The following is a 17,989-nucleotide window of genomic DNA, read 5'->3' on the forward strand; positions in this document are numbered from 1 at the left end:
TCAAACCTTTATCAGGGCCATCCTCAGCTCACTTGCCTACACGATTCCCTGGAGACCGCTCTTAAAGTTCCTATAAGGAGGATAAACCTAGCCTCTACCTCTGCCTCCACTTTATATTTGTAGCATCAATTACTTATGCACCATAATGGCACTGTTACATTTTTGGAAATGTTCCTCCGGTAATGCCTGACTGCTTTTTGCCATACTACCAGGACTGAGCAAATAATTATTGTTGTTGAATCCAATCGTCTCTGGGTATTGTGAGAATATTGTATGGTAAGGCCTCCCAACCATACCACCTAATATTTCACCTTGCAACATATGCCTTTTTTTTGTAAGACAATAGGGCAGAGTTCTTCAATCTGTGGGGCGCGCCCCCCCGTCGCGCCACCATCTCAGGGGGGGCGCGCACTCCACTGCAATCTGACCTTCATGCCCATGCTTTTGTCTTGCTAACTCTCCCAGGAGGGGGTTAATTGATGGTGCTGAAATGTTTCAGCCGCAGTGGGAGGCAGGATGTCTCCTCTGCTAAAACCGAAACTGTTCCTTCACTCTTTCGACATCATAGCAGAGGAAACCCCTTGTCTCCTACTGCAGCTGAAGCATTTCAGCTCTATGAATTAACCCCCTCCTGGGAGAGTTAGCTGTTCAGAGAGAGGAGACAAAGTTCCCAGCAATGTTTTAAATCATGGGCAAGGTGGGATCCGGCCCAGGGCACCAGCCTTTCAAAAGAGTGGGGGGCTGACTGAAAGAGCCAGCTCTGTTCTACAGAGTCTTGCCCTCATGACCTTGACATTTTTTTACACACGTTGTAAATAGCGTTTTAACATCATTCATTTTTAATGTGTAAGAGTATATCACAGACATTTTGCAGACAAAATGTGTTTATGCGTCATGCAACATCCATATGAAAAGTTAATTTTAGATCAATACAGGACCTCACATTTGAGAAATGGGAGGGTGTGACAGAGATTATTTGCAGTAATGTTAGTGAACTCCTGTTGTGTTACATACTGAAAACACACGTCCCTATCCCTGAATATCAGATGTACACACATTTACTATTTGACCAAAAAAGGCATGAAAGAGCGGTGACTGAATCATAAAATCAAAGCTGGTCAGAACTGGGGCCCCAAAAATACATTTGGCCCAGGGCCCCCCAAAATCCTTAAAACTTCCCTGAAAGTTTCTCTTAAAATTACAAAGGCAGGCGCGCAAAATGCCAACCAGCCATGTGCTGTTTAAACAGCTTGCGAATTGCTTGTCTTGATACTAAATAGTATGTATTCATGCACTACTATGTATTCGGGGCCGGCTTTAGCGCTAGTGGCGCCTGGTGGCATTTTTGGTGCCCCCACACCCCAGGACTGCCTCCTCGGATTCTCTCATTACCACCAGGCATATGTGCTATTCATAAGTTAATTAATAAGTTATTGCTAAACACAGCGCCTCCCCATGAGGTTGGTGCCACATCCATAGGTCAAGCATTCTAGTAAAAACCATTTGCGCACATTTTATCTTGGAAAGTGGTGTTTTGGAGCTGTGTAATAAGCCTCTGTAATTTCACCACACCCACTCACAAACCTGCAGTTTACTAAACACTCCTATTGTATTGAACATTATTTTCTGGATATACCCGGAATATGCGCGTGGCGGGTCGATTCCAGAAATTTCCGTTAGGTGGTGGGGGGGCCCAACATCTAAAAAAATTCAGCTGGGGGGGCTCAGCCTACAAAAGTTTGAAGACCTCTGCAATAGGGTATGAGGTGATAGCTTAACTTTGTGCCTAGACAGGATGGAATATTGAGCATAATTGGAGGTAGAGTGATCGAGGGCGTTAAAGGATATATTTTTGAATGAACCCCTAAGTGAAAAAGACTATAGAGTTAAAGGGGAGCTTTAATTTTGTCATTAAGGAGGAATACTACTTTCGAATGTGGCTGATTTTCTCATAGATGTTACATCAAACACTGTATGCTGGACTTTGAAGTTATGCATTGAGAATAAAACAATAAATGCATACTTTAAAAATTCAAATAACTTTTTTAGGATGGCTTATGTGTGAGCAATCTGAAATTTTACAATATCAAGTTTAGCTGTAGAAGTTTGGGATTTGTAGGAGTTTCTTTTTGCTAATAGTGAAAGCGCTGTATTTTGCAGTCAGCTGTGATCAAATTCTATCACTGACCTTCTACCTTCATTCAGTTCCTCCAAGAACCGATGAGCACATACTGTTGATGTTGATTTGGGGATTTTAAGCTGAGTAGGAACTTCATCAATGATACAAGTCGCTGCAATCTGGTAGTTGGACACACATTATCACCTATTTGGGGAGATAAAAGCAAGTACATAAGAAGGGAGAAGATCTCGGAGTGTGTCAAACTCCCTGTTGGTGTCACAAAGTATTATTTTTATTTTTTACATTGGTACCTATTCTAGTTTTATCTGTGAACAAGGTAAAGGGTATAAGTATGTGCTTAGACTAGACCAGTTGAAGAGAGTCTTGAATTAAAATAGAGATCCAGATAATTAAGAATAGAATAGGCTCTTTTGTGTTGAACTGTGCAGTATTGTACATGGAGTAATCTTGGAGGGAAACCTGAACTAGGAGGCCACCAACCCAGAACCAAAGCTACACTGTAGGTTTTTGTCTCCAAGAAAAATGCTGTCACTATCAGCTCAGTCATGAACTAGTTTATACACTGCTCACAGTATTCTGTGAGCAGTGTATAAACTATTTCATTACCCCCAAGTCGGTGGCAAATTACATTGACTCTGGCTCTACTTAAGGAGGGGGGGGGGCATGAATTCCGACATTAGGCACTGAAAGGTAGGTACATTTTGGGTAATGCTTTTTCTACATCTGAGTTAAATTCAGGGGATCAAGGCAACTCTCTCCTGCCTTTTATCATGCTCAAGCCAGACGATCAAGTTTCCATGGGGAAGTTATTTGTCTGGTTAGGTTGAGATGCAAGACTGAACAATGTCTCTGTCAGGCAGAAGAGGGAAGGTCATAGTTGATGAAGATCCGAGTAACTGCCACTAGATTTGACTTGACTGAGCAGTTATCAAGGATTCATCTAAAGACGATGCATACATGTGATGCGACAATAGGTATCCATTGAATGAGAATTGAACCTGGACCATGTTAATAAAATCACTTGGCTAGTGTATGTCAGGAAAAATGTAACCATCCTAGGACTGGCCTTTTTATGTGAACATTTTCCTAAATCTAGATTAATGGACATTTACCTAAATAAAGCGATTAGGGATAGGTGGGAAGTCATAGAGAGAGCATGTTATGATACCATACCGCAGATAATAAATAATTCTCTCTCTTATTTAGGTTTTGTTGAGAACAACCAGCATCGTTTTATTTTGTCAAGATTTCGACTGAATTTAATTTTATTATTACTGGGTCACCCTAATAATACATTTTCTGTTAGCAGTTTACCGCCTTGTCTATGTAACAGCATGGCGCCCCAATCAACCTTTCACTTCTTAGTTTTCTGCTCTAGAGAGGAAGAGTTTTACTATCCCACTTTTAAAGAAATTCTCACTGTGCACATCAGGCTTAGCCCTGTCCACATTTTATCCATTAGAAACACCATTAGTTTGTTACGTCTCGCTTCCTTTTTTCTGGCCACCCTGAGAACCCATAAGGTGCAGAGCATAGTACAACATCTGTCACTTCTTAAGTCTGCTGTTATATCGATGTACCTGCTCGAACACGAGATTGCTGTAATAGCCTTGTCTTAATCTGAAGTTTTTAAACCCACTGGTTCTTGTACTGTATTCACCATTTTATTGGATCTTTCTGAATGGATTTTAAGTGTAATTTTAATTTCAATGAAATGCTCTTTTTTATTGTATACTTTTATGCATTGTCTCAATGCAAAATAAAGTCAGTTGATGATGATGAGTATCTTGTTTGCTGGAAGGACCCCTAATGGGATTTGTGACACTTTCTAGGGGTCTAGGGATGTGAATGGGGAGAAATATAGAAAAGAATAAGAAAACCTACCTCTTGCAGCAGTAGTCTGGTGGTCAAAGTTGTGTGTTCATGAGGCATCACTTAGTGATCAGAAATTGAGGATGGTTGAAGTGTTGTTGATTTTAGTGTCACCCTTATTTCGTTTTTTTAGATCGAGATGAATGTTGATAGATAACTTCAGTGATAACTTCTCAAGATCACTGAGTTGATCTTATCATTTAGGTGGCAAATGGCAGAAGAGCATGTCAGATTAAATTGACAAAATCAAGGTTCAACTTTGAAGGTTACTTTTACAGGTGTAAGTTGTTTCTGGATTAGAGTGCAGGATGAAAGGGAGAGTATGTGGGAGGACATGCTTTTGAGGTAGGTAAAGTTCATACACTGGCAAAGATGTAGAGTCTGATGTCTTTTAGGACAGGCAATAGCAGGTATATTTAGAGCAGTAGTGCTTGCCCCCTTGCATATTAAATTCATTTCAGTTATAGACAAGACCAGACAAATAAGATTAATATGCAGCACATGGGGAGAGATGTCTGAGAATGGTTGCCATGCTGCCTGGTGACTGGGTGATGGTGGAGTCAAGGGTAAAAACTGGGTTGAGTTTTTAGTTCATTCAGCCCTTGAGCAAAAGATTTCATGCTGGCAAACGTTACATTCCTAATATCTTTGTGTGTTCAAGGCACAGTCTGCAAGTCCTTCAATATGCAAGTCCTTCAATATCAAGCCTAGGTTACCTATTTAGTAGAGACATTGCTTGGTGTGGCACAGAATAGTGTGCTTGACGAGTTTGGACCAATCGACATCTTCACCACTAATGGCAACTTGGCTCCCCACTCGTGCCACCGGAAATTAACAGCCTGTTCGTCAAAAGTTTGTCTTCAGCAGTTGTGAACTGAGGGCTGTAGGGCAGTTCCTCCACTTCGGCAACAATGTTAATCCTGGCAGTGGGGCCCCACACATCATGGCAGCTGCAGTATGAGCCCGTCTAGCCATGAGGCTGTTCCATAACTATGGCAGCAATATTATCCTAGCAGTGGCACTCCACATGCCCAGTCAGCATCAGTACGAGTCTCCCAGGTCATGCGTAAGGGGTGCAGGATTGTATGCTGCTGTTCAGGTCTGTTGTTACTTTACACATGAACCATGCTGGAAGACCAGGTGACCCCTCACAACCTGGATCTACGCCAGTTGCATTTCTGATGTCAGCACTTCTGAGATCCTCGCATGTCAAGAACAAATCTGTTTGTATCTCCATGTACAGTTTGTCCTACTGCTCGGCCGGGAACTCTGCTTCCATCAGAGCAGGCAGGGTGGCCTCTATGCCCAAAGCAGACCCACAGCTTCTCCAGAAAGTTGCATAGTTTCAGGTGAAGTCCCTCATCTCTTGGATACTGACTGTCATGCAGACAGCAGCCCTGGTCTCACATCAGCTCTTATAGGGCTTCACAGAGAATATCTTCTTGACCAACAAGAACTTGGAACTGCAACAAAGTTGGGAGGAGCGGGTCACATTTTTATACAAGTTTAGAAACTTCCTCCCCTTTAACAGAATCTGTTGACTCACTCCATTTACTCCACCAACCACCAAAAGGCAGTGCTCAGTGTGGACCGAGCAGCAATTACCTGCTTAAATGGCCCTCTCAGAATTTCTAAGGGTACCCTTGTCTCCATCCTCAATCAGTTCAGTGTTTGGGTCTCCACCCTCCATTTTTAGGAATGCAAGCTAAACTTTCCACTGGCTAGGGAGCTTTAGCCCATCCTCCATCTTGTGATATTGCAAAAAAGGTGCAATCCAAAATAATTTCCACTGGTCTCAATAATCAGACTCTCATCATAACACGAGTCTTGCTGCCATCTACACAATACATGCATGCACTCAACACACACACAAAATGTCATCACAAAGTTCTAGCTGTTACACCTACACAGAACCTTTTCAGGAATAGGGCTAATAGGCAGCACTCTCCTCAGTAGAGAAAAAAGGTCTGGTTAGAACTATTAATCCACAACATCAGTATGCTGCCACTAATGATTCATGTCAGCAACCCAGGGATTGGGCCTTATTCCAAGCAAGAGAGGGCATGCTTAAAGCAAAACCCTCAAGGTCGCAGAACATATTCTGATCTTCAGATTCACCATGGTCAGGTCTCGGCCTCAGCACACACTCTCTATGAGAGTGACAATTGGGGCAACAAAAAGTCAAGATAGCAGTTTCACATGCAAGCGAGTAAACTATTGTGACTGTGACAAGATGAACATCCAGTAACAGAATGCTGTGTTTCATTAAAAAATCAATAAATAAATCAGTATTCAGATGTAAAGTAACATATTAGTATAACTATAGTAATGATAATGCAACTTAAATGTATTGTATGTTTTACAGTCCCTTGAAATGTAACTTTATTTCTTGTTTTACAGGTATCCAGATATTCAAACTAAACTTCAAGAAGAGGTGGATAAAGTTGTGAGCAGAGACCGTCTACCCTGTGTGGAAGATCAGCCTAACTTGCCATATGTTATGGCATTCCTTCATGAGTTAATGCGCTTCAGTAGCTTTGTGCCTGTTACCATTCCCCATGCTACCACCACTGACACCTCCATCATGGGATACCACATTCCAAAAGGCACTGTGGTATTTGTCAATCAGTGGTCCGTGAATCATGATCCACAGAAATGGCAGAACCCAGAAGAATTCAATCCATCAAGATTCCTGGATAGTGAAGGCTTTCTCAACAAAGACCTTACTAGCAGTGTAATGATCTTCTCATTGGGCAAACGGCGGTGCATTGGAGAAGAACTATCCAAGATGCAGCTCTTTCTTTTTGCTTCACTGCTGGCCCATCAATGTACATTCACTGCAAATCCAAATGAGAGCATGAGCTTAGAATGTGTCTATGGTTTGAGCATTAAACCCAAACCATATTCAGTTACAGTAAGTCTGAGGGATGGTATGGAGTTGCTGGATATGGCTGTCCAAAGGCAAGAAACTGATCACAATTTCCAGTAAGAATCTGGCCATATCTATAAACAGTAACGATTAAACAGAGTAATAGAAGACTTTAGTTGAATGTTGTCAATACTCCAAGTGGCAGTTTTGCCTTAAAAGCTCCAAAAGATCTTATTTACAAACAGTGAGATAAAACAGCCATCCATCCAAATGCAGCTAAATTCTAAATGTGATTAAACTATTAATTATAATGCTTGCTACTGGAAAACACTGTCATAACTGACTACAGGTGAAAAAGAGAAGCATATATATATACCTATTATACAGCTATCAAGATTTTCTTTCAGCTTGGAAGATAGTAAAGGACGGTTTCCAAATGTACACACAGACAATCTGAGCATAAATCCTTTTTTTAATTGTCCCATGTGAAAAACAAAATGTTAACCAATGTGTGGAAAGAGCAATTCTACTGGAGTGGACTCCTGGCTTCCCATCCTCTTTTCAGACAACTTTAATAGTATTCTCCACTATCATATAAACATGGGACCGATTCCATGGACAGCAGAAGAGAAAAAAATGCATCCACAATGAAGAATGTGAATACAAAAATAGCCTCTTATATTTCTACAGTTTCTTTGCAGTAGTAAAGATCTTGGATTTGAAAGGTAGCAGCTGAGAGTGGTAAACACGTTCATAGGCAGTGTCTTATTGATGTATTTAGAAAGAAGTAATTGAACTGACTTGGTATATTGAATCATAATGAGAATACACCTAGGCCTGATTTAGAGAACAATTGTTCACCTATAATTCTTTGAAAAGCAGTAGTAATGTAATTTCTTCCATACATGTTATTTCGTCTGAAGTTTTACCACCAAAGGGATTACCATTCATCTGCTATAGAACACTAATAGCATTTCCTCAGGGAGAGAACCCTCCAATGAAAATTACACATATTGAGGAAATTAATTTAACCAACCTACACTAAATCAGGCCCTAAATAATCATGTAAATCCTATTTTTTGGCATTCTAAAATCACAGTTTTATTCAGTATTTCCCCTTGAACATATGGATGACTACATGGTTGATATTGCCACATAGGGAATTTAAAAATGACTAAAAAATAGATTTAAAAGAATTCATCTCCCAGAACAGACTTTGAGAAAGAGGAAAACCTATAATGTCAGCGTTGGCCAGTGACTAAACATTAGAATGTATTTGATTTCTGTTCATAATTTCACATCCTAGCACACTCTGGTGATGTAATTTTGTTTTACTTTCTGGAATGGCACATATTCTTGGCAAATCCTTAATTGGTAGAACAGTAGAACATTCTATATTACTCTATAACAATTTGAGTATGGATTTGAGTTTTAAAAACAGTGGAACTTTTAAAGGCAAGTTAGAATAAACTAGCTGGGTAGGTAGTAACACAGCTTGGTTAAAAAAAAACGGTGTTTTCTAACAGTGATTGGAATTTATCCTGATTTAATGGACCTTGGCTGATCAATTTTCAGAAAGTCGGAGGCCTCTTGCTAGGCATAACTAAGGTCCTTAGGCCATGTCAAAAAAGTCATTTTTAAATATTCTTATAAATCAGTGCGAGATGACCACACTAGGGGCATCATTAGGATGGCGGGCGCACTTTGTCCGCCTGCAATTCCGACGTAAAAAGGTAATGCCCGTCATAAGTGCGGCGGTCATGTGGGGGTGATTAGGATGCGCCTGCCACACTGGAAGGCACATCCTGCATTTTCAACATTGCAGCGGGCGGTGCTTTCAGCGCCGCCCGCTGCAATGCCAAAAATGCATGTTGTGCATTTGCATGCACAACGTGGCAGGCACCATGTGGTGCCTACTATGTTGTGCATGCAAAAGCAGGGTGGTACCATAGGTACCCCCATGTGCACCCCTCTCCCCCCAAAATTCCTGGGGTCCCGCTACGGGTCCCCAATAGCAAAGACCACATGCCTATCCGTGGCGCCAACGCAACCACGGAAAGGCACATCACAGCATGTATTGTAATATGGATGGTGGTGTCTGACAGACACCACCACCATATTAAAACCTTTTCCGCCCAGTCAACTCATTGATCGGGCAGAAAAGCGGCAGGCGGTCTTCCTGTACACCACGGTCACCCCCGCCAACATAATCAGGCGGGGGGTAAATTTCATGAGGGCGGGGAATAATGGAGGGCGGATCGCCACCGCCCATATGGCTATGGCAATCCGCCCCCCTTAATAATCGACCCCTAGGTTCTGATTCTTAAAATGAAATAGGTTTCATGAAAGGATAATGTTTGTCTGTTAAGTAAAAGTGGTTCTAGGTAATGTCAGCTGCTCCCCTAACTCTAGTGAAGTATTGTTTGAGACCCACATGATCACCCAGTTAAACCACTATTATATGCAATTGATTTTTAATATATGAAATGTATACTTACATTCAATCATTTTGAAATGGCTGCATTGCTTACCGGTGTAATACAGACATTTAGTGTAATACTAGAACAGAAACATTAGGTTTATATTCACATGTATGTACCTGCTTAAGTGAAGAATTGTCACTAAACAATATTTGGATAGAAATATGTATTCTGTAAAGCTTGTGTTTTGCTTTCACAACATTTGCATTTTGTTTTTGCTTAATACTTTCATACAACTAGTGTAGCTGCAGTATATACCAGTTCTTGTGCTACTTTTTAAATTTAAGACAAAACATATATTACAGAATAAAGAAATTGTTAAAACTGTAAAAATAAAATTGATAATCAATATGGTATATTAAACGAGATAGTAGAAGCAAACTATTGTATAAAAATTCCAACTGTTTGAGTGCACTGTACATTTTCTGTGATACTGTGAAAGCCTTTACCAAGAAGCTGTGAGACTTTTAAGCTATATGTATTTATGAACTATCAGTCTCTTCTGGCTCTGACTTCAGAACAATTTGCACAAAGACCAACCAAGGTCCCCAGTTCTGTGGAGGATATTAATACTTTTCCTTCAAAATGTATATGCCAATTTACTCACGCAAAACTGAAAATAATATTGCTTCACAACCAAAGCACAGACCTGTTGAGCCTGATTCATTAGCGAAATGGGTGAACTCAGAGTTTTAAGTTTCTGATACTCTGAAACTAGTACAGGTACATAGACGTCTATTGTGTTTATAGTGCAACCGTTTCTTTAGCCACAAGGTTTGAGACATCTGATATGGTGTTTTGTATTTTCATGTAGAAACATTGTAAAACAAAATTGAAAAGGGCAAATAGGAGAAATCTATTTTGTGAAAAACATATAAACATCTTTTAAATGTTTATGCCTTATATAGAGCTGTGCAGTAATAAAAGCATGGTGATACTGAGGAGGAAAAATCAGATTAATGTCCGCATACACTAGAAGAGATATCTCAGCACACCAAAGACGATGAACACCATGGGCTGGGGGGCTGGCGGAACTTTTCAGAAAATTATTTCCATCATGGCAGCTGATGCATTTTCTGTGATAAAGGCATGCTGTACATGCAGGAAATAATCATTTTAGCTGGCTGATCTTCAGATGAGGTGGCAAAGGAGGTGCTACCTCTGCTTCAACTGTTTGGCAGCCTATTTGTCAAAGCATAAACATGACCTTTTCTCTAGAAATGGTGGTGTGTGGGTAGTGAATAATTCAAGTGCCTTCTTTTTAATCTACAGTATTTTACTATATCAGTGTGCAAACGAGTGGGATCAGTGTTTATTTCTTGTTCAATGTCCCTTGAGCTAAAAAAGTATACGTCCTATAGGAGTTTCTTTTTATTCACAGAGAAGAATCGCCATGGATCGCCTGACTTGCTCAGGAGGAGTCAATATTAAAGAACTTAGCCTTTGTCTGTGAATGTTCCTAAATAAATGTATTTTTATATGTTTAGGTCTACATTAGATCATACAGTTAGGGACAGCATTATTTTTACAAATGTAGTGTATAGATACAAATTTGTACAGAAGTTATTTGTAACACAAAGACCATCTGTAATTATTTTTATTTAATCTTCTTATATTTTTGTATTCTTTCCGTTGTCTTTAAGGCATATACCTGCTTACTACTAAATCTTACCTTTTATATTGTAACATGGTTTCTTGTTAATAAATGATATTATGTATGTTTATCTATGTATAAACATTACTTTGGTCATTCAAATAATGTAGTTTGTTGAAATTCAAATGAATGATTTCATCAATAAACTACTTTTATGCCATTTGGAATTTGCACCGGAATATTGAATAAAAATACACTTCTATGAAATGCGTTGCATTATCTTTTTAAGAGTTAAAAGATAATGTTGTGAAATGTGATGTTTTTTCCCCTGTTATATTAGCAATAAAAGAACACTCTAAGTCCACTGGCAATGTTAAAGGAAGGAAGAATGTATCCTTTAGTATGCACCTGTCTTTCGTTCTAAGTTCCTCAAATATTAATTTGGTGTTTTTAAAATATTTTTAGTAAATAAGAGCATTCTGGTTTTCTGATTATTTGAATTTCTATTTTCATTCTGGTTTTCTGATTATTTGAATTTCTATTTTTGGAAACTTTGGAGAATTGCCATTTATCTATAAAAAATGACTCGATTACATTGGAGGGTCAGTGCCTATCTTGTGAAGTTTGCATGCTTACTTTAGTAGCCTGTAATTCTGCATTACATTTTGCTAAATCTTCATATTAGAGATAGTTAGCATAAGGCAAAACAAATGAATGCTGCATATAACCGCTATTATCAGTGTTCATTTAAGCCATTAGGATTCCATGTTACCCAAGTCCCACTCTGCTTTCCTGAAATAAACACCCTGTCAAGGAGTCTTTGGATACAATGTTTTGTTCTAGTTAAGTAAACATCTTGCATATCAATGCTAAATGAGTGCTTAGTAACAGATAGACATCAGGTTAAATATATGTGAGTTGTATCTACTTTGTTTGGAACAGAAGAAACAGGAAATCTCTCCTGTTAAATGTTTTCACATATATTGAACCCACACAGCATTCTTGCACAAAATAGAAAGAACCCTGCTATTCAATGCATCACATTAGTGTGGAATGCTTGTCTGACAAAATATTGCCAACAAAAATATGGCCAATAATATATCAGAAACACAAATATTGACTTCCTATACTTTGCATGTTAAGTCCGACTTATCGACTACAAAATTATAGAAAGCTACACTATCATTAAAGAAGTGGTAAGTATTTTGAAATGCAACTCTTACAAACGATTTTAACTTTAAAACATATATTATCTTTGAAAATAAGATTTCATTAAAAAAATACTTAGGTTATATAAAAAATATATTAAAAAGTCTAATGTGAAAACATTACAGTTCTCATTCACAAAACATTTTGTAATTTCCATGTGAATAAATCTCTTCCTATGGGTGGGGTGTTTTCATTCAGGTCAAGAATGCCCATGATAAAGCTACACATTTGTGAGTATTCACAAAACATTTTCAGGTACATCCCGACCCTGAAAATGGTCATAGATTCCCTTTTATTTCTAATTTCATAAAACCTTTCAACTTAAAGCTTCCCTTTCCTCCCTCATTACCCGCTGCTTCTTTCTTTTTCTGACCTCTTACTTGTTCCTGGCATTCAGCCTAGTGTGTCTTTTATTTACTGTTTTCTTCTCTCTGTCCTTTTTGTTGAGACTGGTTTTCAACTGTTCTGATTCTCATTATGTTTATCTATGATACTCTGCCCTAAATTGTTACTTTTTAGTTCTCTGTAGGGGTTTAACCTCACCCCCATCATTGCTATAGTGTAAAACATGTTGACACGCCCTTATCTGAGCTGCCCTTTAGAAAAACAAGTATTATAATCAACATTTGTCTGGTAAATGTAATGAAGTGAGGCAATAAGAATAATTAACAGAAACTCCATCTCTATACAAAAGAATAAAGAGACAATGCTCATATTGCAAACAAGATGGTAACTTGCAATAAAACGTTATAAAAATTGTGTTGTTACAGACAAAGGGTTCCTCTCCTCAATCAAAGTATTTAGCCCATCTTGTTCTTTCCATTGAAAAATGTTGATTAAAAAATGTTATGGGCTCTCAAAGGGTTTGAAATTCAATTCATGCTTCTAAGACTTTAACATGAATATTGCTAGAACTGGAAATTACCTGGCAATACTATGTAGGATGTGTAAGAGCTACCCATTCTGCCCACAGAAACAGTTACTCAAAGAGCAATAACTAATAAAGCTCCCACAATGACATTGTCATTTTAATGGCTCCTGTCAATGGGTACAAATGCTTTTTTCGAGTTTGAAAGATTGTCTATAACTACTGATGGAGATTGGTGTGATTTTTTAATACACAACTGGTGCCAATTTTCTCCTTCTTTCGTTCGCACCAGTGAAACACTGGAATGGTTAGCTATTGTGACTTTGGAGTGCAAATTAACATAGATGACTTAATGCTCTCAATGCGGTCCCAAAAGATGGACCTAATTTAAAGATGGCTTGTCCTCAATACTTTTGACATAGGAGTTTCAAAACCCTTACTGTGTTAGTCACTCCTAACATATTTGCTGTTGTTTCTGTTCACTGGATCCTTTTTGAATCATCACTTCTTTGCCTGATTTTTCTTCTAAAACTCCAAAGGATGCCTTTTCTTGCAGCAACTTTGATAGAAGTCATGCTGATAACGTGGTGTATTTGCTTTATTGGTATTCAGCAGTTGCCTTGTTTCAAGGATTTATTCTTGTCCAGAAGGCTAAAAAGGCCTTTCATGCTGTTGCTGGAGCAGGAATCAATTTAAAAACAGTTTAGCATCTCTATCTCGCATCAACAGTGTTGATCCCCGTTCAACTGTTTGTTCTTCTCTGTGGCAGAACTTTGCCATAGTTTATGAGAAGATAAGGAGCTATCTACACAAAGGAAGGGACAGAGGGGCTTATTTAAAGAGGTCCGGCATACATGCCCAACGTGTATAGCAAGAAATAGGTATGAAATTCCTCTGAGACGTAATGAACACGAGGGAAAGATACAAGTGTTAGGCTGAAGTGAATAACAGTAACTCACAATGCTATTATGGGAAGGGAATTCCTCCTTTTGGAACTAGGGCCCTCACACACCTAGCAAGCTAGGTGTCATGCTTCATCCTTTGGGCCTGCCACTCGTCGGTTCGGCTTTGCAATACCCGACGGGCACCCAAAAAAGGGGTCTTTAACGGGATCTTTTATTCCTGCCATGTGGTGCTGTGAGGGTAAGGGGCCTAGTGTGTGTAGATGAGAGGAAAACTGAGATTAAGATAGGTCAGTTAGTCCTAGAATTAATTTTATTCAGATAGGTCAACTGCCTGATAAAAAAACAGGAGAGTTGCGGATAGCTAGGGACTATGGGTCTAGATGTATTCGCCCTACACTCGGTGGGTCAACATGTTTCATGCCATGGGTGTCAGGAGGATCATAGGCAATTCTTCAGGACCAAATAAAAAACTATCTACACGATGTGGTGAGGGAAACCTACCACCTACGTAGTCTAGGTAATTACCTAGAAAAAGGATAGAGGACTTAGAAATTTGAAACAATAAAAACACAACGTATCTCATGGTTTGTCCATGCAACGCAATGGTGGCCTGTATGTGTGCATGCCATGAAAAAACATGTCACACAAACGTGCTAATGGTGAAGCATCAAAGTGAGAATAAATCACACAGGTCAAATCGCACAGCAACAGGGTATTGTATTCTATGTAGCCAGAAAAAACAGAAATATTGCTCACCTATGGCTTAAAAATGACAAGCCTCAACAGTATCCGGCGGTCGTAACGGACACCAAATTTAGTGTCCTGTAAAAGTGAAATTTAGCTGTGTTAAGGAGGACCCCATCCATCAAAACCCAGTCTTCAGTATCATGCACTAGGCGTTGGAGGGAAAAAGGGGTACCGTGGGTCTGATCAATGCAAGCCCCTACTATGAATGAAAAAGCCCTCCCCTCGTGTTCATTACGCCTCAGAGGAACTTCATACCTATTTCTTGCTATACACGTTGGACATGTATGCTGGACCTCTTTAAATAAGCCCCTCTGTCCCTTCCTTTGTATAAATTGTAAGCACGGGTACGCCTGTGGGACATTTGATAAGGTTACCAGGAATAACTGACGTATCTTGCCTGGTCCATTTTGTAGCACACTAAGCACTCCTGGTGTGCTTTCGGGGTTAATCCTGACCTCTTCTCCATATTCATGGATAACAATCAGAGTCTGAGCTTCAGTGACGAAGCAGTAGCAGAAATTCTAGACAGAACTCCCTCGCTGTTGGTAGCAGAGGGTAGCTCAGCCTCAGGGACACATTTAGATGACTGGAACTCCTTGAAATCCATGAAAAAGGAGTGGTTGAAGATCACCCTCCAGGGCACATTAATGACAGAGTATTTGCAGGTTAATATAGCCCCAAATGGCTTAATTGTCAATATCTTTTCAAGGCTCTTTCTGGATGATGCAACCTTTAAAAAGGAGTGGTCCCTAGTTGCATGGAAATGCATTAGGGACTGGCTAGTGTTAATATTTAACACAGCCAGAAGGATTGCAGATACACTCCTAGTAAAAATCCAAATTGCTGAAGGATCCCTTAAGACAACCAAACAGTTGACAGCCTTTAAAACCAAGCTAGAAGAAATCAACACTGAGTTTGCTGAAAATGAGGACTATCTAATGAAGCAAATAATATTGAAGCTTTAAAAGGACATACAAGAATTTGTTGAAGAAAAAGGATTTCCTTACCTAAAGGCTGATTACACGTCAGCAAGGACAAGCTACTCATCCGTCGACAATTTGGACAGGAGGGGTTCCACCAACAGTGACTCAAGTACAGGCAGCTGGGGAATTAACAACTCTAGAAGGACACAACGTGCTAATCAGTATTATAACATATCAACCTACCAGAGTCCACCTCCTCTGTTTTGGTAGTTCCCCTCATACCAACAGGGACTACCCTAGTTCTTCCATAATAGCAACCCCCTTTTTTTAGGCAGAGGATGGGGCAGAGGAAGAGGGCGCAACAAAAGAGGACCGCAGAAGCAGGTACAATGGCAAGACCAGCCGGCCCACAATATAGAGACACAGAGAAAGACCCAAGGCAAAAGGAATTCATGGTGAACCTCTCGCACAGGTCACTGACTGAGATTGAGAAAACAGTACTTGAGAAAGGCTTGGGCTTTGTCCCCACACCAAGGGTGGACAAGTTCAGAGACATTTGTGAGGTTCAGAACCTATTTAGGAAAATTTGTTTGAAATCCTATTTTCAGGACAGACCTATGATTGAACAGGATGACTCTGGGTTGAGGAACCCCTCTACCTTTACCACAAACAGTAACAAGGTGCCAGTTGAGGTGCTCGCCGATTTTTTGATTGCCAAGGAACCAAGGGTGCCATATTTCTATACCCTGCCTAAAAAACACAAGGGTATTACCCCGGTTCCAGGTCGCCCCATTGTCTCGGGCATCCGCTCACTACTTGAGCCATTGTCCAAATTCTGTGATTACTTCTTGCAGCCCCTTGTGAGACAGGCACCATCTTTTGTACGGGATACTACAGATATCCTTAGAATTATTGAGGAGACACAGAGCACTGATGAAATAGACCTCCTCGTCACATTGGACGTGGAGGCTCTCTACATGAATATCCCACAAAGGGCTACCCTGGCAGTCATTGAAACAGCACTCAATACCTCAGAGTGGACCTCACCTACTCCTGTGTCCTTCATTATGGGATGTGCGACCCTGGCCTTGACTGAGAACATTTTTGAGTTAATAAAACAATTATATCATCAAGGCCAGGGTACTTCAATGGGGAGCACCTTCGCCCTTAGTGTGGCCTGTCTTTACATGTCTGCTTTTGAAAAGGATGTCATCAATACTATCAACAACCCATACGTCAATAACTTGAAGTTATGGAGGCGTTTTATAGACGACATCCTAATTTTTTGGAAAGGTAACCGCACCACTTGTGAAGAATTTGGAGGATGGATCAATAACCAAAATAAGTTCCTGCTGGTTACACCTACCATCTCAGATACCACCATTCCTTTCCTGGATCTGAACATTAACTTGAATGATGGGTTATTAAGTACAACACTATACAAGAAACCCACAGACCGCAATAGTCTGTTGTTATACAGTAGCCATCACCCAAGGGCACTCAAAGACAACTTACCCGTTGGCCAGTTTTTACGGATAAGACGTAACTGTAACTCCCTCACAGATTATAAGACTGAAGCAAACATTCTGGCTTCTAACCTCAGACAGAGGGGCTGAAAATGTGTGCCTCAGCCAGTCCTACCAGTGCTAGGGGTTCGCCCTTCTCTGCACGCAAGTCCTCAGACAAGTAAATAGAAGTTGGCACGGAAACTGAAATGTAAAACAAGAGTTTTATTAAACCTCATGAGGTGGAACTACATTCACACAACACCCTTCGGCAGTGTATGAAGAAGCACAAGGAGTAGAAGAACCATGGGTCTTTTATACCCACACAGGGGGTCAAAATAAGGCGGTACAAGCACACATAGGAGAGTTACGTACATTAATAGTCAGACAGAAATGCACAGTCACCCGTAAGGGAGGAGCTAGCAGTTGCTGACTCCAGTGAAATCAACCTGACAGTTACAAATAAAGCATGTGTATGAACAGTTACAGATTCCTCTGCGCATGTGCAGAGTGGCAGAGTCTAAATATAGCTAGTCCTCTAAGCAGAGCACAAGGGTAAACGACAAAGAAGAAGAAAAAAGCACATGGTGAACACATGGCAGACAAAATGACTGCCGAAAACAATATGGCTTCAGCTAAATGCTAACACTGATCGCTGTCAATTTTCTACAGGGCTACCCTGAACGACAGATCAGGGACTCTTGGAAAAGAGCAAGGAATAACCCCAGAGAGGCACTCCTTGAGGTACATACCAAACCCACCACTGAGACACTGACATGTGTAACATCATTTACCCCTGACTCAGCCTGAAACAAGAAGCTCATTCTTAAACACTGGGCTCTACTTGGTACACATGACCTACGCATTCCTAGGCCTA

At 40.1% G+C, this 17,989-nt stretch overlaps 1 protein-coding gene and 1 long non-coding RNA gene across 3 annotated transcripts in view; one reads left to right on the forward strand and one right to left on the reverse strand.

The window, feature by feature from the left end:
- Positions 1-11,771, forward strand: part of CYP1B1 (cytochrome P450 family 1 subfamily B member 1) — a 57,937-nt gene extending 46,166 nt beyond the window's left edge. Inside the window, exon 3 of the mRNA XM_078648589.1 lies at positions 6,413-11,771. Coding sequence (XP_078504715.1) covers positions 6,413-7,001 — 589 coding nt within the window. The 3' untranslated portion in view covers positions 7,002-11,771. The remainder of the gene's footprint in view (positions 1-6,412) is intronic.
- LOC144763211 (uncharacterized) overlaps positions 1-17,989 on the reverse strand; it is a 168,665-nt gene that overhangs the window by 11,979 nt on the left and 138,697 nt on the right. The window contains exon 3 of one of the 2 annotated variants that reach the window (XR_013596190.1): positions 2,189-2,323. The exons of the other annotated variant lie outside the window; for it this stretch is intronic. This is a non-coding gene — a long non-coding RNA (uncharacterized LOC144763211). The remainder of the gene's footprint in view (positions 1-2,188; positions 2,324-17,989) is intronic. 2 annotated transcript variants of the gene reach the window in all.

This window comes from Lissotriton helveticus, chromosome 6, assembly GCF_964261635.1.
Source record: "Lissotriton helveticus chromosome 6, aLisHel1.1, whole genome shotgun sequence".
Classification (NCBI taxonomy): domain Eukaryota; kingdom Metazoa; phylum Chordata; class Amphibia; order Caudata; family Salamandridae; genus Lissotriton; species Lissotriton helveticus.